This window comes from Marmota flaviventris, chromosome 3, assembly GCF_047511675.1.
Source record: "Marmota flaviventris isolate mMarFla1 chromosome 3, mMarFla1.hap1, whole genome shotgun sequence".
Lineage (NCBI taxonomy): Eukaryota > Metazoa > Chordata > Mammalia > Rodentia > Sciuridae > Marmota > Marmota flaviventris.
This window is the reverse complement of record NC_092500.1, coordinates 6,398,075-6,425,077: the sequence shown is the minus strand read 5'-3', so window position 1 is coordinate 6,425,077 and position 27,003 is coordinate 6,398,075. Positions and strand designations below refer to the sequence as shown.

General features: G+C 60.2%; 2 protein-coding genes, 2 long non-coding RNA genes and 1 other non-coding gene across 8 annotated transcripts in view; 3 read left to right on the top strand and 2 right to left on the bottom strand.

Annotated features, from left to right (window-relative positions):
• The window catches only part of Poldip3 (DNA polymerase delta interacting protein 3), a 28,389-nt gene extending 26,845 nt beyond the window's left edge, over positions 1 to 1,544 (bottom strand). The window contains exon 1 of one of the 2 annotated variants that reach the window (XM_027954579.3): positions 1,383 to 1,544. In XM_027954579.3, coding sequence (XP_027810380.1) covers positions 1,383 to 1,441 — 59 coding nt within the window. In that variant the 5' untranslated portion in view covers positions 1,442 to 1,544. The remainder of the gene's footprint in view (positions 1 to 1,382) is intronic. The other variant, XM_027954578.3, reaches the window with a different exon arrangement.
• Positions 1,482 to 2,821, top strand: LOC139705148 (uncharacterized). Its single transcript, XR_011707003.1, has 2 exons — positions 1,482 to 1,570; positions 2,255 to 2,821. It is a non-coding gene; the product is annotated as an uncharacterized lncRNA (long non-coding RNA).
• Positions 1,828 to 1,977, top strand: LOC114107264 (U12 minor spliceosomal RNA). The gene has a single exon (XR_003585315.2). It is a non-coding gene; the product is annotated as a U12 minor spliceosomal RNA (small nuclear RNA).
• A 1,921-nt stretch (positions 2,822 to 4,742) lies between the features above and the next one.
• On the bottom strand, positions 4,743 to 24,265 carry Cyb5r3 (cytochrome b5 reductase 3). 3 transcript variants are annotated; one of them, XM_071609421.1, is made up of 9 exons: positions 24,182 to 24,265; positions 15,909 to 16,040; positions 13,181 to 13,253; positions 12,700 to 12,806; positions 11,170 to 11,299; positions 10,644 to 10,727; positions 10,475 to 10,560; positions 9,105 to 9,204; positions 4,743 to 5,713 (listed from the first exon to the last, which is right to left on the bottom strand). In XM_071609421.1, exons 1-9 carry the CDS (start codon positions 24,200 to 24,202, stop codon positions 5,541 to 5,543), a joined length of 906 nt encoding a protein of 301 aa, XP_071465522.1. In that variant the 5' UTR covers positions 24,203 to 24,265; the 3' UTR covers positions 4,743 to 5,540. The 3 variants fall into 3 exon arrangements, with proteins under 3 accessions (XP_071465522.1, XP_027810381.1, XP_071465523.1); XM_027954580.2 differs by lacking the exon at positions 24,182 to 24,265 and adding an exon at positions 22,645 to 22,749; XM_071609422.1 differs by lacking the exon at positions 24,182 to 24,265 and adding an exon at positions 22,365 to 22,388.
• LOC114107212 (uncharacterized) lies at positions 21,351 to 25,087 on the top strand. Its single transcript, XR_003585301.2, has 2 exons — positions 21,351 to 21,543; positions 24,943 to 25,087. It is a non-coding gene; the product is annotated as an uncharacterized lncRNA (long non-coding RNA).
• Positions 25,088 to 27,003: the final 1,916 nt, after the last annotated feature.

Here is a 27,003-nt window from a genome sequence, read left to right as displayed (position 1 = left end):
ATCACAGGGTGGTGGCAGCAGCAGTTGTAGTGGATATGCTTGTGGAGGGTGTACATTTCAGGCAAGAACGAATTTAAGATGAATTCAGAGAATGAATTTAGAATGAATCGGGCATAACTTTCCTATGTTCATATATGAATACACGACCAGTGTAACTCCACCTCATGTTCAACCACAAGAATGGGATCCTAATTAGAGAAGTTATACTCCATGAATGTATAATATGTCAAAATACATTCCACTATCATGTATATCTAAAAAGAACAAATAAAAAGAGAGAGAATGAAATTCTGGCCAAAGACACAAGGATTCGTTAATAATAAACATCTGCCCAGGGAATGTATGTTTGAGAAAACAGTGATGTTTCTCAGCCTGACTATTTTACAGAGACGTTTAAACTTATTTAGTGTGTACTGGAAAACTACTGGCCAAAGTCCCATTTCTTCATACAGGCAACCTTAGCTCACGAAAGCTGGAAATGCCATAATATTTAAGAGCCCTAGAGAAAAGTGCGGTGCACAATCTTGCAATTCATTTCCAGGACTCCTCCCCCAGCAGCTCCAGGACATCCCGAAGCCCCGTCCCACCTGTTTTCTGCCCTTGCCTGAGGCCAACTGGGCAGCGGTGACAGGTGACCACGCTCACAGAGGCTCCGTAGCCTCGGGCCAGTCACCCCACCACTCCCCGCCTCGAGTTGCCCGTCGGTAAAATGGGGATGCCATTAACAGTTAGCAACCAGGGGTGCAGGCGCGCCCCTGAACCCCCACCACTCGGAGCACCGTCTGAGCCCAGGAGTTTTAAGGCCAGCCTGGGCGACACAGCGAGACGCCCGTCTCAAAAGAAAACGAAAAGGGTAGTCAGGGAGCAGGCGCTTCCTAAGCTGTGGAAGCGCTTAGGAAACCTAAAATGCTGTGCAAGGGGGCGGCTGCTAACAGGCGGCTGGGAGGGGACTCGGACCTCCGGGCTGGAGCCCCAGCTCCGTATTCCGAGTCACTTCCCCGCTAAACTTCGTCTGTCCTGACTCGAGGGGGTGGAGACAGCGGCGGGATCCCGCAGGGCAGGGCCCCTTGCCGAGGAGGGGCGCGGCGCGGGGCCCCCGGGAACGCGGCCCTGCGGGGCTACCGCTCCCCACGCGCCGGGCTCCGATCCCGCAGCCGTCCCACCCGCCGCCTGGGGTCCGTCCGCCCGACGGCGCCGCTAGCCAGTGGGCGGCGGGGCGGCCGGGCCGGCGGCGGCGGCGGCGGCGCGGCCAATAAGGAGCGCGGTTGAAGCAAGGGGCGGGCGCAGCCGGCCCTCGCGTTGCGCCGGGACCGCTCCCTCCTCCGCCCTGAGGTCTGCTAGGCCGCAAACCCCGAGCTCCGAAGAGAGAAAAGGCCACTCACCGTCCCTTCGTCGCCGCTCCGCGCTTCCGTATCAGCTCGTCCAGGGAGATGTCCGCCATCTTGCGCCACCGAGCAAGCCAGGAGCAGCTTAGACGCCCTCAGCCCGCGAGCCCGCCCCTTCGGCAGCTACGGTGAGACGATCTGCTTCCGGCGTCCGTCCAACCAACTCTCGCGACAGTTCACACGAGGCAAGGACCGGAAGGGGCGTGGATACTCCCATCAGCCTTCGCGATGCGTACTCCTTATCTGCATAAAGAGGGTCTGAGCCCAGGGGGTCCGTTCTTTTTCCTGAAGAAATGAAATTTAAAAGGTCATAAGAAATTAATAACAAGTAAAACAAACCTCAAAAGAATGAGGCTGTAAGTTTAACGAGCAACTTGGTACTCACCATAGGTTTAATAAGAATAGAATTTGCTACCCAGGAAGTGTAGAGCTACATTCCTTTATGCCTTAAACTTATGAGTAAGGAAAATAACGATTCGGGGTGACGCCCGAATCCTCACTGCAAATGTGAGACGAATTTTTGAGCGGGTAAAGGTTGCCCCTAAGGTGACCCGCCTACTTTGCGGGATGCCTGGGAGTTGCGATCTGCCCGTCCCCTGTAAATTAAAAAAAAAGTACAGGTTTTCGAGAAGTGTCTATTTCTCAGTGGTTACTGACGTTACCTTTCACCGTGGGAAATTTTTCTTTGCAAATTTTTTTGTATATAGTGAGCTACTCTAGTAACGACAAGTACTGTCCTTGGAATGGGAATTCCTCAGGTCCCGCTTGCTTTGAGGTTTTTCATCGTGTGATGTTGGCTTGGGTGAAAGCTGCAATTCCACTGATCGCAGGATTTACTTTTTTTTTTTTTTTTAATATTTATTTTTCAGTTTTTGGGGGACACAACATCCTTGTTTGTATGTGGTGCTGAGGATCGAATCCGGGCCGCACGGCCGCTCGCTTGTCAGGCGAGCGCGCTACCGCTTGAGCCACATCCCCAGCCCAGTCGCAGGATTTTCTCAAGCAAATCGCTCACGTCTCTGCGCCTCTGCCCTCCTGTAAAATGGGACAAACAACGCTTGCCAGTTCGTTACTGTTCCATACGTGCCATGGCTCTTCATCTTGCACCCTCAAAACCTAGCTGTTAAGACCCTGGGTGGGATCCCCAGCATCACTGATACAAAACACACGATTAGATCAAGTGGAGTTATGTCATTTGTGGGGGACAGGGATGGAACCCAAGGCCTGTACCAGTAAGTTACACCCCCAGCCCTTGCATTTTGTACTCAAGGAAGTTAAGAGAAAGAGAGGCCCACTGTGGAACTCAGCGCTGGGGCCAGCTGGACCTCAGGGCCAGATGCAGGGGGGAACCTGGAGGGGTCGGAGGAGCAGGGGTAAGGCCCTCTCTTGCCCTAACCTAGATAAGTTAAAGATTAAAATGGTACTTTTCCCCCGAAGCCAGTACAATGAATCATCAACTGTATCACTTAATTCTGGGATGGTGTCTCTCCCCTGGGCTTTGGGGCCTTCTTGGGGTCTTTCGTTGTCCAAAGACAAGGATCACCTGCACTTAGGGGTGGGGACTGAGGTGGGGCAGCCCAGGGGCACTTCGGGGTCCTCCCAAGATCCCCTGCTTTCTGGAGGGAGAGTCCCTTTACATACCTCTGAGCCAGGCCTTGGGTCTATCTGTGGACGCCAGGACTTTGGTGTGAACAAGCTGGAACCTCCAGCAACGCAGCTGGGCAATGCAGTGTTTGGAAATTGGCCCTGTTGTCCCAGAAGTGCACTGCACATGTGGGGCTGGGAGAGTCCGCAGGGACCTTGCATCTGTGCAAACTGCTGTCCCTGTGGGGTTCTGCCTCCTGGGGCACTTGGGCTCAGTGCTTGCTTAATGATATATGCACGGTTTGGTGTAAATAATTCTTTATTGCTCTTTCATAAGGTAGTCGCAGCTTTGTGTGGATCTAGTGAATTCCTTGCATAGGAAGGTGGTACTGCCAGTGAGCTCATTCCAGGGAACATAAAAGGGGCTGCTTGACCTCGGGCCTGGGAGGAAGAGGACTCGGCTCCGTGAGTGAACTGACCTAGTTCACTAATTAGTTCTGTTCTTGAGGTGCTGGGGATTGAACCTGGGGTCCGTAGGGCATGCTGGGTGAGAGCGGTCTATCACCCAGCCACAGCCCCCTCACCCTTTTGTGGATGGGGACACTGAGGCCAGGAGAACAGGTCCAATTCCTCTTGTGGACTCTGGGCAAGACCAGTTTCAAATCCTGATATTCTGGCCCTGTTTTCTCATCCTCAGATGGGACAGGAATGAGACCTGGTGTGTGTCAAGTGCTCCAAATAGTCCCTGCACACAGTATGGGGAAGGGCCATGGGGGCCTGCAATTCCTAGGCAGAGTCATGGCCTTGCTCCTGTATGTGGCCAAGGACCAGGGGCAGTATGGAAGAGGGGCCATACCTCTCACCCCCTTAAGATGGGCATTTCTTCCTGCTCCACTCCACTCCAGCCTCTCTGGCCCTCACCACTTCCTCTGCCCCAGGACCTTTGCACCTGCTGTTACCACTCAGTGGAACACCTGCCCCAGTGGAATTGGCTCCTTCCCTTCTTGGAGCTCATGTGCATCTCCTGGGAGGTTTCTGCAGCCCAGCTTTAAGAACATTCCTCCCCTGGGCCTTGACCTATCTGCTGCCTTGAAGTCACCACCCTGCAAATGGTACGTCCTGTGGTGTGCAGTGTCCTTCCCAGTGAGTGCCAGGACCTGGGAGCAGTAACAGGAAGGGGACCAAGTCGGGCCCCACACGTGGACCCAGGTGCGAAGGAGTGAGGGTGTGTGGCCGCCCTGGCCCTGGGAACCAGGCACAGGGCTTTGTGCTTCTGACCAGTCTCCAGCCTAGAACTGTTCAGGCCAGAGCTGGCCTCACCAGGGGACAGGAAGGTAGTGACCCCGCCCCCTTCCTCAGGCTGTCGCCAGAAGGTGAACGTCCCACTGGAGGCCCAGGGGGGTCCTGAGACAGGCCTGGGGGCCTTTCCACCAGCCAGGGAGGGACAAGGCTGAGCCCCGGGGGCCACACCCTGGCTGGACCTTGCTTCCCAGAGCCAGAGCAGGAGAGCTCAGTGGTGGGTGCTGGTGAGGAGGGTGGGGGGCCGCCATCACTTCCAGACGGTCAGCTGGAGGCCAGCTGACCGCCCAGCAAGTGCGTCATGATCACCTGGGCTTCCGTCAAGGGCCCGATGGGGGAAAGCTGGGGGACACTGAGGGAAGCCGCTGGTGGACAGGTGCCCAGTCAGCCGTGGCCTCTGGCGGCCGCGGCTCTTTCCTAACTGCCCCCAGCTAGCTCTATCCGCGGCAGAAAGAGACCCGGCTGCGGCCAGAGTCGTCGGCATCAGCAGTTTTACTTCAGCTCTCAGCTGGGACAGCGGACAGCGGGAGGCCGGCACAGCCACCGGCGGAAGGCACCGTCACGGCAGCTGGGACAGGAGGTACCGCTCAGATCTCAGCGGGACCAGGCAGGCGGGCGGAGGCCGGGACAGAGGGACAGAGAAATGCCAGGTCCCCTGCGGGGTCACTGCTACCTGCCGAGCCCTCCCCGCCAGGCCTGGGGGCCACCTCCTGGGACAGCGGGGTATGGGGGGGAGCCTGCTGGGGCCCGGGGTGGGGCGCAGCTTCTCACCCCTGCCACGCCCTCCCAGGGCCTTTAGGTGTGACCTGACTCTGCTGCATGGGGGCCATGTCCCAGGGCCCCGGCTGGGACATTCTGGGTCACCTGCAGCTCTGGGTTGCCCTTTCCATTTGTCAACTGGGGTGCCAGGAGGGCTGGGTGGGGCGCAGGCAGGCAGCCTCGGCCTGTGGCCTTGCTGTGGGGGGACCGGGGGTGGGGGGACCAGGGGTAGACCAGGGGTGGCATCTCCGGTAAGAACCAGCTAGTGCCAGACGGGAAGCTGATCCCAAATGGCCAGCAGTGGCCCACCTCAAACAGAACCTTGCTCCCAAAGAGCCCCTCAGGGGCCAGCTCAGCTGGTGACCACCAGGGCACGGGCAGGCCAGGCTGAACCCGGGGCCCCAGTGTGCGTTGGGGGTGGACGTGGGGGAACCGATGGGAAAGAATGGCGGTGGGGGGCGAGTACGGACGTGGAGAGTTCCTGGCGACGCGCGTGGGGCCAGCGCCCGGCCATCAGAAGGCGAAGCAGAGCTCCTTGGGGTGGCCCACGCGCTCCAGGTTGGGCAGGCAGGCGTACTGGATCATGGGCGGGGGACCACACATCAGCACCAGCGTCTCCTCCCCGGGGGGCGGCAGGTGGTCCCGGATCATCTCCTCGTTCACGAAGCCCTGGCTGTAGTCCCAGGCTGTGGGCGAGAGACCAGGTGACTGCGGCTCACGGACGGCTCGCTGCCCCCCACCCGGCTCCCGGGCTCTGTGCCCCCACCCCCTTCCTTTCCAGCAAACACAGGCTGCAGAGGGTGACCAGCGGGCCCCACCCCAGCCCTAACACCTGTGGCTTTAGGCCCTGCCACCCGAGGGGCCAGGAGCCCTTCAGCGCTCCCCGCGCTGCACTTCACAGTTTGCAAAGCCTCTTGCCTCCATCTGGCCTCTCTGTGGCCCCCACAACCACCCGTGGGCTGACAGGGCAGGGCGTGCTGGCCCCATCCTATAGATGTGGACCCGCTCGAGGTCATGCCAGGAGGCAGGGACAGTCGAAACACAAGCTGCAGGTCCCATGGTCCCCGAGCCAGTGCCCGGCCCTGTGCAGGTCAGGGTGTGGTCCTCGTCCTCCCACAGGTTCTGGCCTGACTCCGCCCCCTCAGGACATGGGCCCCTAGGAGCAGGGTCTCGTCCACCGGGGGTCCTGGGCCTGGCACACAGTGGGTGCCCAGTGACTGAGGCACGGTGGAACTTGTCCCCTGAAGCAGGGCCGCGGGCCTGCAGCAGCTCAGCCCCAGCTGTCCATCACAGTCCATCTCTGTCCCGCAGACGCCCAGGCACACCGTGTCCCCCGTGTCCCCCGGGTCTGGAGCGCCTTTTCATTCCTCTAAGTAACTGGCAATGCTGGGGAGGGGGCGGGTGCTCGTCGACCCCCAGGGAAGAAGTGGACACCAACCTGCGCGCACAGTGGCCAGCAGGGGTGTGGCCATGGGCTGGCAGGGCTGTGAGGGAGATGGGGCCAGGTGGGGGCAGCGGGGAGGAAGAGGGGGCGGGCGTCCACCCTGGCTGCAGCCCGCCAGGCACCCCACACGCCCCTGTGCCTCCGTCCCCACGTGTGGACTCTCAGTCCCTCCCGCCTGTCCCACTGCTCCCCAGCAAGCAGGGCGCCCCAGGCCTGGAGCGCGGGGCAAGTGCTGATCACCAAGCTGCGCCCCAGCCCAGGCCTCGTCTGAAATGCACCACTTTTTGAGATTTTTTTTCAGTGGGACAAACACCAGTTGGGACCAAAAGGCACCTGCGGCTGTGGCCTTCCCACATGACCGTGCCAAGCAGCTCAGCCCCAGGAGGTGCAGGGGCAGGCCAGCTGACGCCCAGCGCCTGCCTCGTGCTTTCGCTCCTGAGGAGCCTTGGTGGGAGCCTGACCCCCGCCAGCCCCCAGATCAGCTGGAGGGGTGACACTCAGGCAGCTCTTCCCGCGTGGCTTGGGAAGGGGACAGGGACGGCCAGAGAGCGCGGCAGCAGGGAGCAGGGCTACACGTCCGCGGGGTGGCATAAGGAAGTGGCAGAACAGACAGAGGGACGCTGGGTCACCAGCACCTGCCTTTGGTGCTCCTATCGACGTGGCCCAGTGGAGCACTGGCTGGGACAGTGGCTTCATGCCCCATGTCCCCCCGCCCTGAGCACCCAGGTTTGTTCTTTGCCCCCGAAAGAACCTTCTCAAAGGCCAGGGCAACACGGTGCAGCGGGTGCCTGGGGTGAGGGGCGCGGGATGACGGGAGGCACCTGCCCAGAGGGACCGCGCCCCCCGCGGCACCCAAGCCCGCTCACTGGGCTCCTGGGGCAGGAGGGACCGAGATGCTGACCTGGGCCGGGAAGTCTATTGCCCCGAGCAAGGGGTCTTCTTCTCCTGGACCCCGCGAGCCTCCCCTTGGCTGCCGGGAGACAGAGCGAGGCGCAGGCCGTGCGGCTCGTGGGCACCTCGGCCGTCGGTCCAGCTCATTCCCGGCCCTCACTTCTCTTCCACCCCCTCGCACCTGCACCCCTGTGACTCCCCGTGTGACCCCCGAGCTTCCTGTCCCCCTCCTAGAACCGGAGGCACAGAGAACGTCTTCGCAGCTGGGCACAGACTCGCAAGGACTTTGTAAAAGGCCGCCTGGGAGAAGCGCGTGCGCCAGACGTGAAATGTGTGGGCTGAAGACACGCGTCCCCGGCAGGAGGGGGACTTGGTGTCCTTTTCTTTACACACGTGCTGAAGGGGGTTCCTGGGGAAACCGCAGGGGGCCGCCGGTCCCACTTCTTCAGCTCCTGTTGGACTGTGGGTCAGGCGGGAGGGAACAGATGACCCTAACTCCCCAGGAGGTGGCCCACATTGCCATATGCCACCAGCAGGGGTCAGCACTGGCCCTGCCTGGCTGGGGACTTTCCTTTGGGGGCTAAAGTTGGACCTACCCTTGGGGCACCATTAGTCACTGAAGCAAGAGGGGCCACCAGAGGCACCCCCATGGCCCACCGCAGCCCCCTGCCCCCCTACAGATACATAAGATAATGTTCCTTTTGTTACTGGAGAAAAAAATGCAGCTCCAGCTCCCAGGCCAGTGGCCCTGCGGGCTCATCAACAACCCGGCGGAGGGTGTGGCAGGGAGGGGCCTGGCTGGGAAGGGCTGACACCAGTCCAGCCAGAGGCCTGAGGACACAGCTGTCAAGTCCCGGAATCCACCAGGCCCAGGCCTGGCTCAGGCTGGAAGGCCTAGAACCCAATTTGGTCATCCCAGAGGGCGCCAGCCCCAGAGCCGGCTGCTGTGGACAGAGCCTCCCTGCAGCGGGCGCCGTGTGCCCCGTGCTGTGGAAGAGTCTGGGGGAACGGCCGCACTGCTCAGAGCAGGAGCAGAGCCAGCGCAGGAGGTGGACGCAGAGCCAGCGCAGGAGGTGGACGCAGACCAGGAGGGGTGCTCAAAGAGGCGAGCAGAAGAAGGGCCTGGAAAGGCCTGGCCACACAGGGCCCAGGCCACCCCACAGGTCACCCCTGCAGGGGCCGGACACTCAGTTACCACAGTGCCCTCGGGTCCGGCTACCCTGGAGCCAGCACCACTGGCACTGCCCCCCAGGAAGCTGCGGCTGCTACTCTTTCTGGCAACGGAGCAAGGTGTTTCTCGTACCCACATTTTTACCTACAGCAGGAAAGTGGAGCTAGCCTGGTTCCCAAAGGGCAAGTTTTGGGGTGGCCCTCATTCACCGCCTCCTACACGGTCAACAGCCTGCCCACCTGGACAGGCAGAACGGAGGTGGTCACGTCAGCCAGGCCCGCTCCCAGGCTGGTGGTGGGAGGACAGTGGAGTACGGCCGCGGCCACCCCGCCTCCCAGCACCACCCCAGAGAGCAGCCTCCTTCGTCCAGAGGGGCAGCGTCCTGGCTGCAGGCCTGGAGCCGAGACCTGGAACAGGTCCAGCCCCAGCTCTGGTGTCCCCAGCTGTGCAACGTGGGGCACTCACTTCCCAAGAGGGGCTCACACCACTGCCCTCTCACAGGGTCACTGGGACACCAAATGGGACACACCAAGGGCCAGGGCAGCCACCCCCTGGGGCCTCTCGCTCTCACCTTCAGGGGCTTTGTCCACCGTGTACCAGAGCTTGAAGCGGGCGGAATGCTCATTCCTCAGTTCCTCCAGCTCGGGCCGCAGCAGGATGTCCTTCTCCGTCTGCAAGGACAGGGCCACATGGTGGGTAAGGGGACAGGGACCACCCTTGGAGACGCTCAGCCAGCGGCGGCCACCACTCCCACACTAGACAGACTTCCAGCAGGGCAGAGGGCACAGCCCACCAGAGCCCTAGGGACGCCTCCTGTCCCCACCGCCCACCTAGGGAGCCCCGAGCTGCCGCCAAGAGGGTCGTGGCGCACACACGGAGCTGGGCAGCTTTTCAATGGCAAGGGGGCCAGGCACACTACAAAGACAAGTGGCAAGACAGAAGCCAGAACCACAGGGGACACTCAACAGGACTCGGAACAGCTCAGGGACGGCCACCCCGTCACCACGACCCCCAGGGCTACGAGACCACGCAGGAACCGTCCCCTTCAGATGGAGGCTTTGCTGCCCTCGGCCCTCCAGGCCAGCCTTGCAGCTCAGGGATCAGGGCCTACACCCCAATCAGGAACGCGGACACCACCCGCCCTCAACCCGGCCCAGCCCCTCTGCAGCAGCCCCACCAAGCAGCTCCCAGGCCTGCAGGGTTCGGTCCAGCATCACCCCCTCCAAGAAGCCCTCCAGGACTCCCCTGGGGGATCAGGGAATGCCCTTCGAGATCCTCTAACTGAGCCCCTGACCACAGGCCAATGCCCAGTGTCAGCAGATCATTCAGAGACAGGGCTCCTCAGGTCAGTGTGCAGTGTCCCTGACCTCATGGGACTCTGAGAAACAAGGCCCACAGCACTGCCAACCGGAGAGGGGCAAATAGTGCTGGGTGAAGGGCAGGGTGGACACCCCCGAGCCAGGCAACCCAGGGAGGGTGCCTTTGACCTTCAGGTGCATGATCCACGGGGCCTGAACCCTTCAGCAAGGGGACCGACCAAGGCACTGAGGGACACAGGGCAGAAAGAGGACCGGCATGTACCTAGTACTGCAGTGGGGTGGCCCCCTTGCTAACAGGGAACAGCCCACACTGTGGCCTGGCCCTTGTGGGACCCCACAGCTCTGGTTCCCCAGTGCTCTCAGGACCTCAGGTGGGAGGCACAGGCCCCTGCTGCCCCGAGAGTGGGTGTCGACTATGTTCCCAGGCTGTAGGGGGCAGCTCCCTCCAGCGGGGCCCAGGAGGTGGGGTGCACCTCCGCCCGTCTGCTACACAGAGCCTTCAGAGACCCCTCGCGTGCCAGCCACCCCCCATCCAGAGCCATGTGGGACCCTGGGCAGCCTGTCCAGCCCCATCTCCTGGCGGTGGAAGCCAAGCTTGCACATTTGGGTGACGTCCACTGACCTGGTTGGCAAAGAGCAGGTGGCAGACAGTGTGGTCATCCGGGTCCTTCATGATGGCGCGGATCACCTGCAGCATCGGGGTGATGCCTGCAAAACAGCACCTGCTTGTACCTGTGCCTCCTCCCACACCTGGACCTCGGCCCATGGCAACTCAGTGGGGGTCCCCGTACCTGTCCCTCCTGCGATCATGCCCACAGACTTCACCGTCTTGATGACAGGGTTGGATTTCTTGTCCGGGCGGATGGCGAACTTCCCTGGGGGAAGAAGGGGGGTGAGCCGGCTCAGTGGGCCAGGGCGGACTGGGCTGCAAGGGTCCAGGGAGGGGGCAGCGCCGCACAACCCAGGACAATTAGGGTGAGAGAGGAAGGTGGAGACCCAGGGCCCCACCAAAATGCCAGAGGGGATTCCAAGAGGAGTCTGCAGTCGTGGAGGCAGAGTGCAGAGGCTGGTGCAGGGGAGGCTGTCCAGGGTCCTGTGCTGGCTTGTGTGGGGGCACTGAGTCACCCAGACAGGAGGTCTGCAGGATGGATCTGGCCCCCAGGGCAGCTGGCCAGCAACCCCTGTGCTGGCCACCTATCCCCTAAACAGCCAGGGAGGCTAAGGATGGCTTGCCCAACCAGTCTGCACCAGAGACTCGGGTCCCCCCAGCACATGCCTCTCTGGGTCCACGCAGCCCGGGGAGCCAACGCGAATCACCTTTGCCCTGGTAGACCAGCAGCCCGTTGGGGCCCCGGAACTCGATGGTGTCTCCAATCTGCATGTTTTCCAAGTACTGCGACATCTTCCCTCCATCGGGGAACTTGGGGTGGGTGTCCTTGAAGTAAACCTGTGGGACACTCGTACAACTTGGTCCCTGCCTCAACTTGGTCCCTGCACCCCTTGGTGGGGGGGTGCACTTCCTCTGGGTTCTCATGAGGCCCGTGTGGCCTTCTCCCGGAGGGACCCTCCCACACCAAAGCTCACCACCCACGTTCTGTGCCCCAGGAATCTGCCCTCCACCTAATGTCCCTGGGAGAGCAGTGTCCCAACTCCCACTGGGACTCCGCTGGCCTGCACAGCAAAAGCCCCGGGACCTCAGTCCTCCTGGCCCAGGTCTCTCCATCGGTCCAGTCATAAAACCATCGGCCTTGGAGCGGCCCCCTCCGGAGCCCTCGGGACCACGGTCCGTGGAAACGGGGATAACTGAACTAAGACGCCCCCGGGAGACGTGGGGAGACGGGACAGCGGCACTCTGCCAGGGCTGGGCCGGCGTCCAGGGGCACCGTGCTGGGCGTGGCTCACAGGTAGAGCACCTGCCTAGCAGATGCGAAGCCCTGGGTTCCACCTCCAGCACCAGGAAGAAAGGGGGGCCCAGTGACAGGGGTCCCTGGAGGCGCTGGGCAGGGAGGCCAGGGACGTCTGCATCTTGACTGGGGAGTCTCTAGTCCCCCGCGGCCGACATCCAGGGCTCTCACCTGCTGGATGTGCTCTCAGTTGAGAGCTGTGTTTCTAATCTTATAAATGGGACATGCTGCTGGTGGCAGTTTTCTCTCTTTCCACTCAGTGTGCATGTTTTTGTTTTGGGGGGTACCAGGGATTGAACCCAGGGCACTTAGCCACTGAGCCACACCCCCAGCCCTTTTCTGTATTTCATTAGAGACAGGCTCTTGCTAAGTTGCTTAGGGCCTCACTAAGTCGCAGACGCTGGCCTTGAACTTGCCATCCTCCTGCGTCAGCCTCCCAGGCCTCATGACCGTGCCAGGCGGCATGGGTTATTTAAGATCCCTGCCAGGTGCTCGACACTGGTCTGCTGCTTCTGACAGCTGCATCTTGTCCACGGTGGGCATCCACTTCCCTCCCCGTGGCAGACCCCAGGAAACCCCTGGGCCCAGCTCCCTGAAGGACATTCACAGGTTCCTCACAGGCTCCCTAGTGGACCTGTGGGCCACAGAGGCCCTCTCATGAGCACACTCGTCACCTGGCCGTCGCTCCTCAGGAGTGTGTGTCCACTCCAGCTGGTCAGCCTTCCTGGCTCCTTTCTGCAGATCGCCTGTCCTTGTTTCAAGACGCCCATCCTGGCCCCTGGCCTCAACCTCTGCCGAGACCCCTCATTTGCTATTGCTGGTAAACTATAATTTGCTGTTAATTCAGAAACAGGGGCAAGGAAGCACCGGGCCTTCAGAGACTGTGGGGACTCGGGTGTGGCTATGCCATACTGCCCCCTGAAGCCACGCCTCGGGGCCTCACCTTGATGACCAGGTCCACGAAGCCCTTGTCGTCATCACTGGACACAGGTGTGTAAGGCCGAATGACCAGGTTTCCGTTGATGCGAGTGGAGAGGTAAATGTGCTGACCTGCAAGACAGGAGGGGTCACTCTGGGCAGGGACGATCACAGCACAAGACAGGAGGGGTCGCTCTGGGCAGACCACCAGGGCCGTGCACCTGCCTGCATTCAAACCCCAGCTTGGTCTTGGTTCCCACAGCCCCCACCACCACCCCAGGGGGCCCCCAGCATTCCCAGCTTCCTACCTCTGTCCCTGCTGGCGCCACCACCAAGGACCCCAGGGACCTTCCACTCACATTCTAACAGACTCATCCCCCAAGGCCTGGGACGCTGTCACCTCCCTCTTGAAGCCCTTCTGCTCTCCCCGGAATGGCCAGGTGCCCACCTCCCTGACCTAGCGCCCAGGTCTGCAGCTCCCTGCGGCTGGGTCGGGTGGGACTCACCGATAGGGAGGCCCAGGATGTGCTGGGGCGACGGCAGGGCAAAGCGGAAGCGCCGGGTGTCGTGGTTGATGATCTGCAGAGAGGCCCAAAGCCACTGATGGCACCCGGGGCAGGGGCACTGCCGCACCCCAGGCCCCCCCTCCCCAGGGTCCCTGTGCGTCCTTCTGAGAAGTGACGCTGACACAGGAGACGCGCACACCAGGGGCCCTCTGCTCCTGCTGGCCCCTCCCCTGCCACAGCCCCAACAACAAGGGGGTCAGAGCAAGGATGAACCCAGGGCTCCAAAGGGAGGACATCAGGTGGCCCAAAAGTGCCCCAGGGGAAGGAGGACCCAGCCCCAGCTGAGCCAGGGCCTGGGAAGAGCTGACACAGGCCACACGTGACCCAGCTGCCCAGGTCCCGCTGCAAGACGGGCTCTAGTAGCCACTGTGGTGGCCCTCGAGAGATGGCACAGCCAGGGCCAAGGGGGCTGTGTAGGGCGGTGGCCCGGCAGCCCCCACTCCCAGGAATCCGGGGCCTGCCACACCAGGAGCCCACAGCCAGGCCTCTGCTCTGCACGCTGGGCCCCAGGGACAGCTGGGCTCCCTCGAGGTGGCTAAGAGCCAGGCCGGCTGAGGAAGGAGCTGAGACCAAGCCCAAGTCCTCCCTAGTTAAGTGGAGTGTCCATCAAGGCCAGGGAGCAACATGGTGAACCGGTCAGAGCTGGGACCAGACCCAGTGTCCTAACTGTCCCCTTGGCTCTCTTGCACCAGGTGTCCGTATGTGGCAAGGTCCCCAGTGGACAGAGAACCGTCACTTGGGGATAGGACAACAGACTTTGCTAAAGGGACAGGACATCACAGAAGCCTATCCTGGCCGGTCTGAGAACTCCTGACTCTTCAGAGGACAGTGACCTCTGTGGTTCATGAGCAGAGGCAAATGTCAGGGAGGACAGGGCCCAGGTGCCAGCTGGCATGGGCTTGCGGGTGGCCTCTCTGCCCACTCTCTGAGCCCAGACCTCAAAGCTGCCACCCCAGACTCGGCCCTCAGGGCAAATGGAGCTTCAAGCCTCCCAGGAGTGGAGTCCAGGATTACTGAGTGGTCAAGGTCAGACATTTTTTGTTGGGATTACAGAAATGAGAGAAGCCACTGGGAACTATGGGGCCGGACAACCTCCAGGCTCCAAAGAAGCAACAGCAGGCCACCAGCCACCGGCCAAGCCAGAGGGCAGCGTGGGAGGGCAGAGACTGACTGCAGGACTTCTACCACCTGCTCAATCAAAGGGACCGGTCCTTTGTGTAACATCCCTGTGACAAACACTGGACTGTCATTCAGAAACGAAGCGGCTTTGGATTAATCATGAACAGATATCCATGCCCCAGAGCCGCACCAAAAAGAAAACCAGGTTATCCACAAAGAACCCCGTGTGCCCCTATCTGTCCTGCGCACGTCGCATGCGTGTGAATGTCATGCCCAGAAGATGGCCCATGTTACAGGCCGCTTCAGGGCCAGTGCCCCCCCACCGGGCCTGGGACACAGCGACGGGATGGGGCTGGGGCCAAGGGACCATGCAACCTCACAGTTTTCACAGTGAGCGCGTCAGGACTTTTTGTACTCCTAGAATCCAAAAACGTCAACAATTTTAAAAACTGGTTTCAAAATATTATGATTTCGGGCTGGGGCTGGGGCTCAGGGGCAGAGCGCTTGCCTAGCATGTGTGAGGCCCTGGGTTCGATCCCCTGGCCCCACATACAAATAAACAAACAAAGGTACTGTGTCCACCTACAACTAAAAAAATATTTAAAAAAAAACAAAAAACTACCACTTCATTTTGGTTAAAAAAAAAAAAAGAGCATGTGTCCACGTGCATATAAAATATACAGAAAGGGTGAGAGGAGCGATTTATTTTTTATTTTGCAATTTTTTGCTTCTGTCTGGTTTTTAATTTTTCTAAGAACTTGGTCCCAGAAGCTGCAGGCTCTAGCCACAGGGATCCAGTGGGGCTCAGGTCAACCCTGCGGGACACCAGGGTGGGTGGAGGCCGGGCCTGGAGCAGAGCCTTTTCTGCCCCGTGACTCAGGCCTCCCGCCACGCCTTCCTAAGGCACCGAACAAGGCCAGGAAACAGCCCTGACCAGGCGGCCAGGCGACAGACGGAGCGGCCTTCGGTCCTGCTCAGAGGACCAGGAGAGGAGATCAGAGGGGGCAGGAAGCCGGGGCCAGAGCAGAGACCCCGCAGGGAATCCATGCAGACGCAGAAAATGGACGGCTCTTCCGGGTCCCCATCCCAAGGGACTGGGAGCCCTGTTCCCTCATCTTCTAAACGGGGTGCGCACCCCAAGTCGTGAGGAGCTGAGGCCAAGCCCAAGTCCTCCCTAGTTAAGTGGAGTATCCATCAAGGCCAGGGAGCAACATGGTGAACCGGTCAGAGCTGGGACCAGACCCAGTGTCCTGACTGTCCCCTTGGCTCTCTTGCACCAGGTGTCCGTATGTGGCAAGGTCCCCAGTGGACAGAGAGCCATCACTTGGGGTAAGGACAATGGACTTTGCTAAAGGGACAGGACATCACAGAAGCCTATCTTGACCTTCCAGGGGCTGAGTGGGGTCAGGGACCTGGTTTCAATCCCCCTACCACTTCCTGGTGGCCTCGGCAAGAGACGTCACCTTGCTCTCTGCACCTATAAAATGGGCAGAGAACTGACAGGGACCAGAGTAGGTGCCCAGGACACCAGGGAACGCCTGGCACCCACCTCCTTGTCGATGAGCCGCAGCGGGTACTTGATGTCGGGGCTCTCGAGGGTGATGGCAGGCGAGGACCGCTGGAACAGCTTCATGAGCAGGCTGTAGAGGAACCAGACCGGGGACAGCACCGCGTGGCCCAGCTGCAAGGACAGGGGTGGACCCACCAGGTCAGCACAGGGCAGGAAGGAGCCTGGCAGACACCAGTCGGTTCCCACCCCAGACCCCTGCCCACCCCACCACCCACCTGCAGGCGCTCCACCATCCACCCCGCTGCCTGCTGGGGGAAGCTACAAAACCGGACAAATGACACCCGTCCCCACCCTCCTCAGTCTCCTGAGCTCAGCACCCGGAGAAAAAGTCCCTGGAAAAGCTCCACGTCCCCTGGAACAGGGACTCAGACAGTGACACATCTGAACAGATTTTCCTTTCTCACTCTGGCTGCTGGGAAGCTCAGCATGAAATTAGCCCCAAGCACTGTGTCTGCGGGGCACTTGCTGGGAGCCGTGCCCTCTGAGGGCTACACACAAGGCAGAAGGCCAGGGCCCAGAGAGCTGTGGCCCTCGCCTGCGAGAAGTGACTCAGCTGACCCAAGCCCCGTTGGCTTGCTGTGGTGGGCTCTGCAGGAGACAGGAGCCACCTGGCGGCCCTAAGAAACTGGGTTCAAAGGGGCAGTGGAGCCCCGCAGGCCTCTTAGGTGTGGACGGTGGGTGGGTCCTTCGGTGGATCGGAGTGGGTGATCATTGATTCGTCTACACCTACTTAGCTAGAATCTGCACTTTGTAGACTGAGTAAGGGAGGAAGCTCCAGGTGGGGCTCAGCCCAAAGAAGCAACAGCCTGCCGCCGGCCACCAGCCAACAGCCACGCCAGAGGGCAGCGTGGGAGGGCAGAGACTGACTCTAGGACATCTGTACCTGCTCAATCAAAGGGGCAGGTCCTTTGTGTAACATCCCTGTGACAAACACTGGACTGTCATTCAGAATGAAGTGGCTTTGGGTTAATCATGAACAGACATCCATGCCCCAGGGCCGCGCCAAAAAGAAAACCAGGTTACCCAAAAACAACCTCATGCAGGGCGCGACGGCCCACAGCTGTCATCCCAGCGGCTCTGGAGGCTGAGATAGGAGGATTGGGAGTTCAAAGCCAGCCTCAGCAATGGCGAGGCACTAAGCAGCTCAGTGAGACCCCGTCTCTAAATAAAATACAAACTAGGGCTGGGGGTGTGGCTCAGTGTCTAGTGCCCCTGAGTTCAATCCCTGGTACCAAAATAAAAAAGAACCTCATATGCTCGTACCTACACCTGTGCAGGTGACCAGCTGGGCATCCCCGGGCAAGTCCCTTCCCCCTCTCTGAACCAGACAGGACCAGGTGATCTGCAAGTCCTCCACAGGCCTGGACTACACTCAGGTCACCATGGCCAGCAGCCACCCGATGCCACCACCAGGCTGAGGCACAAGACCACGCACAGGAGACCGCCCTGAGGCAGGTTCTGTCCTGGACACTTTACAGATTAGGGAACAGCTCAGAGAGGTGAAGTGGCTCACCCACCAACACACAGCTGGCAGGAGCTGTGATGCACACCGTAGGCCACCCACCTCCAAAACCGCTCATAACCGCGAGGCCGAGCTGACCCTCCTCTGACCCGAGAGGCTTCCACTTGCCCCCCACATCTCAGCCTCACCAGACCCTGAAAGGGGGCTTGGACTTTTTGAAAAACAGGAACCTCCCACCTCAGGGCCGGAGAGCACACTGACCTGCGGAGGCCACCCTTATGAGGCCAGCGGGCCTCCCACCGTCCCTGCTGTCCCGGCTCATCAGACTCCTGGAGCCATTTCTCTATCTGTCAAATGGGGCTCAGAAGCCATATGCCCAGGGGCTGTGTGCCCAGAAATAAGCCACAGAGAGACCCGCCCCCTGCCCCAGGCTCCAGAGGCCCTTAATCAACCCCTGGGCACTTCCACTCACCACTCGGCCACCAGGAAGTTGGGTCCTGGGCAGCCACACCCAGCTGGACCACAGGTGAGACTCAGCAGAAAATGAGAACAGCCGAAGGCACCGTCCCAACCAGCAAGCGCCACAGTGAGAGGCCGCCACAGTGAGAGGCCACCACGTCGTGCACCCCCAACCCCAGGCACGGACCCCACACTGCCTCTGTGGCCTTCCTCCAAAAGCCTGACAAGCCAGAGGGACACTGAGGGACCTGAGTTCACCAGAAGAACTGGCCATGGCTCCCCCTCGCTACCTGCACTGAGGACTGACTGAGCCCAGGGGTGCTCTACCCCTCAGCTATGTCCCCAGCCCTTTTTATTCTGAAACAGGGTCTCACTGAATTGCCCAAGCTGGCCTTGAGCTTGTGATCCTCCTGCCTTAGCCTTCCGAGTAGCTGAGATCACGGGTGTGCGCCACCGCACCCGGCTTGGCCATGGTCGGTGACATGAAAGACTAAGGCCAGCCAGGCCTGGTGGCGCACGCCTGTAATCCCAGCAGCTTGGGAGGCTGAGGCAGGAGGATCCCGAGTTCAAAGCCAGCCTCAGCAAAAGCAAGGCACTAAGCAGCTCAGTGAGACCCTGTCTCTAAAAAAATATAAAGTAGGGCTGGGGGTGTGGCTCAGTGACCCAGTGCCCCTGAGTTCAGTCCCCAGTACCCCCCACCAAAAAAAAAAAAAAAAAAAAATCTAAGGCCAAAGAAGTGGACCAGCTGCGGAGGCTCCAAGGGGTTGAACGGCACCCCCCAGACAATGTGCAAACCTGAGGCTGCGCCTGACTTGGAAATGGGGTCTCTGCAGACGTAGGTCAAGTGGCCCTAGACCCTGAATCCACCCAACAAGGGACACGTGGGAGAAGAGCAGGAGACACAGAGAAGCTCGTGTGAAGCCAGAGGTGCCGGCAGGAGTGACGGCCACAGCCAGGCAGCAGGCAAGGCCACCGACTCCTTGACTGCAGACTTGTGGCCTCCAAGATGGTGGGAGCCAACGTCTGCGGCCTTGAGCTACTGTTTGTGGTGACTCAGGGCTGCGCTGGGGACGGCCGAGGCCAGGGAGACAGAATGATTAAATGCACTTGGTGGTTTCGGCTGAGCTCCTGGGCCAGGAAAGAAATATTTACAAAGAACAGGGCAGAGCCTGCTGTGAGACTGCAATGAGGACCGCGCATCAGACAGCGCTCAGAGCTGCCTCCGGTCTGGGCTTCAGTCTGCGGCTAAGCAGAGGGTTCACGAGCTCTTAGGAGAGGTGCACCGAAGGATTCGGGGTCAGAGGAACAAGTTCCTGCCAAATACCTTACACACACGGGTGGGGGGCTACACACACACACACACACACACACACACGTCTTATCCTAGGTAACGCGGGAGGAAATGAAGCAAACCCCGACATTCCTGCAGCTATACTGTAACCGTGAAATTATTTCAAAGCTAAAAAGTGTCACCGGGTGCAGTGGCGCATGCCTGTGATCCCAGTGGCTTGGTAGACTGAGACAAGAGGATCGTGAATACAAAGCCATCAAAAGTGAGGTGCCAAGCAACTCAGTGAGACCCTGTCCCTAAAAGAGAAAGAAAATACTACAAAATAGGGCTGGGGATGTGACTCGGTGGCCAAGCGCCCCTGAGCTCAATCCCCAGTGCCAGAGGGAAAAAAAAAGTCAGGGGTGCTGGCCCGGTGGCACACGCCTGTAACCCCAGCACTGGGGAGGCTGAGGCAGGAGGGTCACAAGATCCAGACCAGCCTGGGCAACTTACTGAGACCCTGTTCTGCCCCACACAAAAAGGCTGGGGGTAGAGCTCAGTGATATGACAGAGATCCCTGGATTGAGTCGGAGGAGGAGGAGGAGGAGGAAGAGGAGGATGGGCAGGGGGAGAAGAAAGGCGGGTGCATACTGATGGTTCAAACAGATTGAGAACCAATGTTTACATAAAATGCTCTCAAGAAAGCCAGCCCACCACTGGTCCATGTATCTTCCCTAGTACATTTTCCCCACTTTCATTCTCTCAGCGAATGACCCTGTGTGTTCTCTTCTTATCATAACCCTACAGTTCTCCTTTTCACCCTGGACGCCAGGAAGCTCAGATCCAAGTCCCCGGCTTGCATTCGGGCCTCTCTGCTCCCTTGGGATCTGCACAGGCCTCTCACAGCAGCACGTTCTCACTCCTCGGGGCCCAGGCCCACTGCCCCTCTCCTGGAGGCCCCGCCGGGACTCCCTGCCCTGTAACAACTCGGGCTGGGCCTCTGTGTCCTATCTAGAAAGAGGGTGAGGCCCCCAGCAGGGCTGTCCTGCCACAGGACGTGTGAGGTGAGACCAGGCGGGGCCCAGGTCACAGAGGGGTCTGTACCCTGGTAAGTGTGGGGTGGACGCTCAGGGGGAGGGAGGGCAGAGGTGCCCAGAACCCACAGCAGGCCTGGCCCCCAAACCGCCCAGCAGCTCTGAGCTGCCCGTCTGCAGTCACAGACCCTTTGTTGGGCTCAGAACAAAACGCCTCTCCCAGCTGAGGCCTCGCCCTGGGGGTTCCCTGGCATGTGACCAATGGGTCGAAAAGGAAGGGCCGAAGGTGCCCATAACCCACCCGTGCCACGGCCACGGAGCAAGTCTCGCCACCACCCACTTCACAGGTGCCCGCTGTGTGCCAGCCACCCCGCGGCGGCTCGCCCATTCTGGGGCTCTCGGCTCTGGTGGGCAGCATGGGCTCTTAGGTCAGAGAGACCCGGGTTCAAGTCCAGCTCAGGACCTTGGGAACGTCTTCCCAGGTCCCGTACTGGACTACGACGGCCCCGGCCCCTCTCTGGAATCCATGGGGACAAGGACTACTCTGATGATTCCCCTGTGAAGGACGGGGCCATGCCAAGCAAGAAGCCATATCCCCCGGGGGAATCGGGGAGGGTCAGGTGAGTGAGGACAGGTTTGCGGAAGTCACCCGTTGGGAGCCCTGGCCATGAACTTGAATGACATGAGCCAGTGGGGCTGTGTGGTGCAGCCCCGAGTTTTAATTTCCCCCAGCACTGCCGTTTAAGTGCACAGTCAAGTGTAAGGGCACAGCCCCCTGCCCTGGGGACACATTCTGCCTCCCTCAGTGGCAGGAGGCAGGGACACCTCTCTTCCCGTCTGACAAATAAGGGCCCTGGGGGGGGCCTGGGCCTTGGTTCCCAACGTTCTGTGACTCACCCCACCTCGCTCTTGCCTGAGCCCACGAGCGCTGGCCTGTGTCAGGGCCCTGGACTCTGGCCAGTGCTCACACCCACCCGGGACCAGCCCAGGGCTCAGCTGCTGAGCCAGCTCCCGCGTGTTCCCAGGTAACCCTGGAGTGTCTTGTCCCCACTGGCCCCCGTCCTCAGTGCAGGAAGCACTCAACAAATATTTGTGGAATTAATTACTGAAGAGACAACAGCACCCCCCCCCCTCCCTTTTTATCTGGAAGTTTCCAGAACCAGGACAAGAGCCCAGCCCATCCTGTTTGTCTCATGCCCTCCTCCAAGCGGCCTGGGGTGGCTGCTCCTTCGCCTGCCTCGGCCCTGAGAGTGCACAGGGCGCCGAGGAGCAGGCTCACAGGGGCGCCCCGGTCAGCGCACAGCCAACCAGCGCTCTGCCCCACGGCCTCACACAACCCCAGGCTGCCGTCCACCAGGGAGTTGCTACCACCGCTCCCTCCCATTTCAGGTGACGACAATGACCTAAGCCCAGGGACACTTATGGCCACTGGAAGCAAAGCAGTGGACTTTTTTGCGGGGGGCACCAGGGATTGAACTCAGGGGCGCTTAACCACTGAGCCACTCCCCAGCCCTTTTTTAGATTTTTATCTAGAGACAGGGTCTCACGAAGTTGCTGAGGCTGGCTTTGAACTCCCAATCTTCCTGCCTCGGCCTCCCAAGTCTCTGGGATTACAGGCGTGCGCCACTGCACCTGGCAGAGGTGAACTTCTGATGTGTAAAAATTCCTATCTGGCAGCTGTGGGCAGACCCCCCCACCCCAGGAGCACGAGCCAAAGGGGCAGAGGTCACTGTGGCCAGGAGACTGGAGGGTGAGGCCTTGGTCTCTGCTCCCGCCCATGGGAGTAAAACAGGCTTGGCCCCATCCAGGTCCCCAGCAAACCAGCAACAAACCGGAGAGATGCCACGGCCCTCCCCAGGTCCTCCTCAGCTGTGCAGGGGGCACGCACACCCCACCCCACCCATTCAGCCACCTGGAGGACCTCAGGGCAGCTGCCTCCCAGCTCTGCCCCATCAGGAAACCCACCGCCTGCCTCTCCTTGCACCCAGGACATCCCCAGGGAGCCCTGAGACCGTCCCTAGCTCCCTCACCATGGTCAACAGGCTGCTCCCAGGCAGGTGCCCTGCCCAGCTGCCCACCCCTGCAATTCCTCACTGGGCCCTGGGACCCACTCTACCCAGGCCAGGGATGGGAGGGGAGAGAACCAGCTCACCCACAAGTGCCAGCTCCCTGGCCTGGGGCTCGGACAAGCCAAATAGCAACTTGTTTACCTGTCCGCCACCAGACCGCCTGCTGTCCCACCAGGATCTGAGGGCCCACCTTCCTCACGGCCCTATTCTAAGCAGAAGGAAGTGGGAGGGAGGAGAGGAAGTCCTGTAGGGGGGGCTCTGGGCTGGGCTAGGAGTGTGAGTGAAGGAATCAGGAGGCGGCAGGTGGATGGCTCAGCTGCTCTCCATGTGGGAGAACAGGGCCATGCTTCCGTGGGCTGGGGGTGCTGGGCCACAAGGCACAGAGCTTCCAGGGGCAGTGGGAACACCCTGTACCTCCTACCTGTGGTGTGGGCCTGTGGGGACCTGCTGAGCGCTCAGGCTGGGCTAGAAGCTAGGGAGTCCAGGACAGCAGGCCAAACCGCCAACGTTCTCCCCAGATGGATGGCCGACTCTAATGTCAACCCCTGGACCAAGTCCCCCAAAGTGTGGAGGAGGCCTCCCGCAGGGCCTGCACCACCCAGATAAGACCTGATGCACTCAGCCCAGCGGCCTCTGCCAGGGCATGCAGGATGCCTTGGATGGGCAGGTCCGGGGGCCTGGCTCGGGGCGTGCTGTGGGTGTCAGGGCCCAAGCTGGGGTCCCACCAGAACCTACAGTACAGGGTCAATCCCAGACACCCTTTGGACAGATGAAGCCAGGGATTGGTGAGATGTCTCGCTCCTAGACATGGCTCTGCTTCTCACAGGGTCTGCTCACAGCACAAGATTAGAGCAGCAGGGGATCCAGCAACTGGGCCAGAAGGCGAGAAGCCCCTGGAAAGCAGAGCAGGGAAAGGACGGGCGGGAGGCCTCAGACCTCTGAGGCTGCCCTTGGTCCGAGTGTCCCCCAGGGTCCTGGGCAGGCTCACTTTGATAAGCAAATGCCCAGCACAAGAGGCTTCTGCCTAGATCCCCAAGCAGGAGCTTCAAAGCCCACAGTGGGGAGGAAGGTGCCCTGTACCAGGTGGTGCCTGGGGTGGAGGTGGCCTCTGCTCCCAGTGCCGCCTTCCCACACTCAGTGAGCCACCCCTGGGGCCAGGGGGTGTGCCTAGGGGCGGTGTCCGCCCTCTGTAGTCACAGCTCTGTCCACAGCGGGCACAGCCTCCACTCCCTCCACAGTTGTTTTTAAGAAACTGGAGAGAGGGAACTGGCCCAGGGGTGCACACCTGTCACCCCAGCTACTTAGGCAGAGGTGGGAGGGGCACTAGAACTTAAGATCCCTCTGGGAAAAGCAGGGAAAGAAATCAGAGAGGACAGGGCCTGGGGGGAGGGGAGAGGGGGAGGGGAGAGGGGGAGGGCGGGCCTGGGCTAAGCAGAGTGACAGCATGAGTGGACAATGCTGCCCCACAGGTCCAGGATCCCGCGGTGCTGCGGGCCGCGGGCCAAGTCTGGGTGGCATTTCTTCATCTGCGAAATGGAGCTAACGGCGCCACCTCAAAGTAGGGTGGCCGCGCAGCCTTGGTGGGGCAGGGACAGCCGAGCCTCGGGAGCCCGCCAATCAGACCAGCCAAGCGGTCCCACCCAGCGACGCGGCGCCGCACGCGCCCCCCGCCCCGCACGCCCCGCGCCCCCGCGCCCGCGCGCCCACCCTCCCAAACCCCGCTCCGCGCCCTCTGCGCGCGCCCGCCCCGCGCCCACCCTCCCGCGCCCACGCGCCCGCCCCCGCCCGCCGCCGCCCGCCGCACACACCCATCCGCGCACTCCAGCGCGGCACGCGCCCGTCGCAGCCTCGCCCCGGCCTCGGCGCTGCGCGCGTCACGCACCCGCTCTCACGGCCGCGGGGCAGGAGCCGCGGTGGCCCCGGCCCGGCATCCGCCGGCCGCGCGCCCCGCCGCCTACCGTGCTCAGCTGGGCCCCCATGGTGCCGCCGCGCTGCGCTGCTCCGCCGCCGCCCCGACCGCCGGCCGCCGCCCCAGCCCGGCCCGCCCCGCCCCGGTCGCGTCACCTGGGGGCGGGGCCGCCCGCCGGGGCCAGTCGCGGAGGGCGCCGCCCGCTTCCGCCCGCGAGGGCCGCGCCCCGGCCGCCCGGTGGCCCGCGACGCTGGGGACAAGATGGCGCCAAGCGGGACGGAGCTGCGCGAGCTGGCTCCGCCCGGGTCCCCCAGCTGCGCCGCCGGGCCACTGCCCACCGCGGCCCAGGTGCCTCGGGCCAGCCCTTGAGCCTTGTTCAGGGGTCAGGTCGTATGGCCCCTGCTCCACCAGGGCTGCCCTGACCCTTAGTGTCGCAGCACCTCTCCACAGCCATCTCTGTACCACTGGGCATTTATCTGAAGTCACCCTGCGTGTTCCCTCGGAGGGTCTGGCCCACGCGCACCACCCCCTAGTGAACTCTAGGCTCCTTAGGGCTGGGGCCTGGCTGCCTAGGAGTCCACTGCCTGCCTGGAGTAGCACAGAGCTGCTTGGTCTTAGCATGTGGCTTTAGCACCTTGCTAGGGTGCTTTCTAGGCCACAGAGCCTTGTCTGAGGCTCCTCATGTCCCAGGATCATCAGGTCTTCATTTCCTTATTACACCTGGATTAATAATGTGAACAGGTGTTATGTTGGAGTTTCTTGTGACATTTGGAAGGGACTGACTTGATTTTCTCTCCATCATTTTTACAGGCTGTGACAAATTCCCACCACACTCTTCCCTGAAAGACTCAGCACCCCGAGGCACCTAATAAACAAGACTTAAGTGCGTTCAGGTTAAGGTACACGTGCCAGTCCAGCAAACGACGCTACAAAATGAGAGCCAGGGTGGAATCCATCCATTTGTCTGCCTTGTGTGGTCATTTACATTGTTATATGTATTTTTAGACTAAAGTTGTCACTCTGTCCCCATTCCCAAACCAGGCCTGTTCTGCCTGCCACACAGTATGCCAATCAATGAAATGATTATCATTGGGAAAGAGAAAGGCTTATTCACAAAGTGGCTGAGTACGTGGAGATGGGAGACCAAGGCTCAAATTTGCCTCCTGAAGGATCAAGTTTGAGGATATTTATGGGGTAAAGAAGCAAGGAGGGCTGGGGTGCGGCTCAGGGGTAGAGTGCATACCTAGTATGTGCGATGCCCTGGGTTTGATATCCTGCACTGTGAAGAAGAAGAAGAAATCAGTGTTCTGCATTTGCATAATCAATCTCATAGCTCTTCATAGGACACATGTTCATAAAATAGAGGTGATAGCTCCATTAGAGGGTGGAACATCAAACCCTCTGAGGTCAAAAAGTCACCCACTGGACAACTGTACAGGCCCAGATAAAAGATTGGGGGTTTCAATAATAGCAGGCATCAACTCCCTAAAGAGTAACCTAGGCAACCATCGTCATGACCCATATTTCAGAGGTGTCATCTACACAGCAAAGCTAGTGCAAGCCTGATAGTACATCGTTAGCTGGCACAGCCTCCAAAATAAGTGACTCTTAAAGTGAAGCTAGTGGTTTTATTTAGATTTTCCCTTGGTTTCATTACTGACTGTCCTAAGATCATATTAATTCGTGGTGCATGCCTGTAATCCCAGCAGCTCAGGAGGCTAAGGCAGGAGGATCACAAGTTTAAAGCCAGCCTCAGGAACTTAGGGAGGCCTTGAGCAACTCAGCAAGAGCCTGTCTCTAAATAAAATATAAAAAGGGCTGGGGATGTGGCTCCATGGTTAAGTGCCCCTGGGTTCAATCCCTGGTACTAGAAAAAAAATCATATTAACTGCCCATCATTTTTCTCATTTATGCGGTTGAGCCTCTTCAGAATTGTTTCTGTATGTAAAGTGAACGCCGTGGAAGCTATAACAAGTTCTGTCTCTGGCATCATTGCAATAGGCAAAGGGCAAAAGGAGATTTCACCCCTAGATACATCTGAGCCTCTCATAGAAAGTGACCGCCATTCCGTGCCTGTCCCCACGCCGACGTCGGCTGTCGACAAGCTGTGTGTGCTCCAGGACCACGTCCCCACGTGAACTCAGGGAGGCAGAGCAGGTGCACACAAGTGGACGATGGTGGACACTGAGGCTGAAACAGGAGGCGGATTTTGTCTGAGTGGGGTGCCCTGTGGTCAGGACAGTTGCTGTGACCTCTGTGCCATGAAGATCATGAGTCACCAGAGGCCCCTCACTGCCCACACCCTCCAGCTGGCTTGGTCCCCAGACCCGGCAATTCTGTCTTCTGGCTGCCTCCAGCCCTGGCAAGGGATGGGCCCAAGAGTGTGTGTCATGTCTGATCATCAATCCGAGCCTCGCTCCCAAGAGTTGCCCCCTGGGTTTGAGTAGTTGTGCAATGGCTGAGTGAGGCTCCAGGACTTTTGCTCTCCAGGGGACGTTGTTACAATCCCTGTCCCTGTTTCTCTTCCCTCCTGTCTGATCCTGCCTGCACCTGGGTATAGGGAGCTATCTCCAGAAGTGATGGTCGAGCAGGTGGAGGGAAGTTGGGGTCCAGTACCTGTGGAGAGGGTGGGCTGGATCTTTCAGCCAGACCCCCCAAAAGCACTTGTGTTGAAGACTTGGTCGCGACGCAGGGGTGGGGCTTTTGTGAACGATTGGATCATGAGGTCTGTAACTTCATCCGCAGATTAACTCATCTGATGGGTAAATGTTTTGAATGTGGAGGGGGAGTGGGAACTGTAGGCAGGCGGTTGCATGGGGGGGGGGGCGTAGGTCACAGGGGGTGTGTCCTTGGGACTGTATCTTGTTCCTG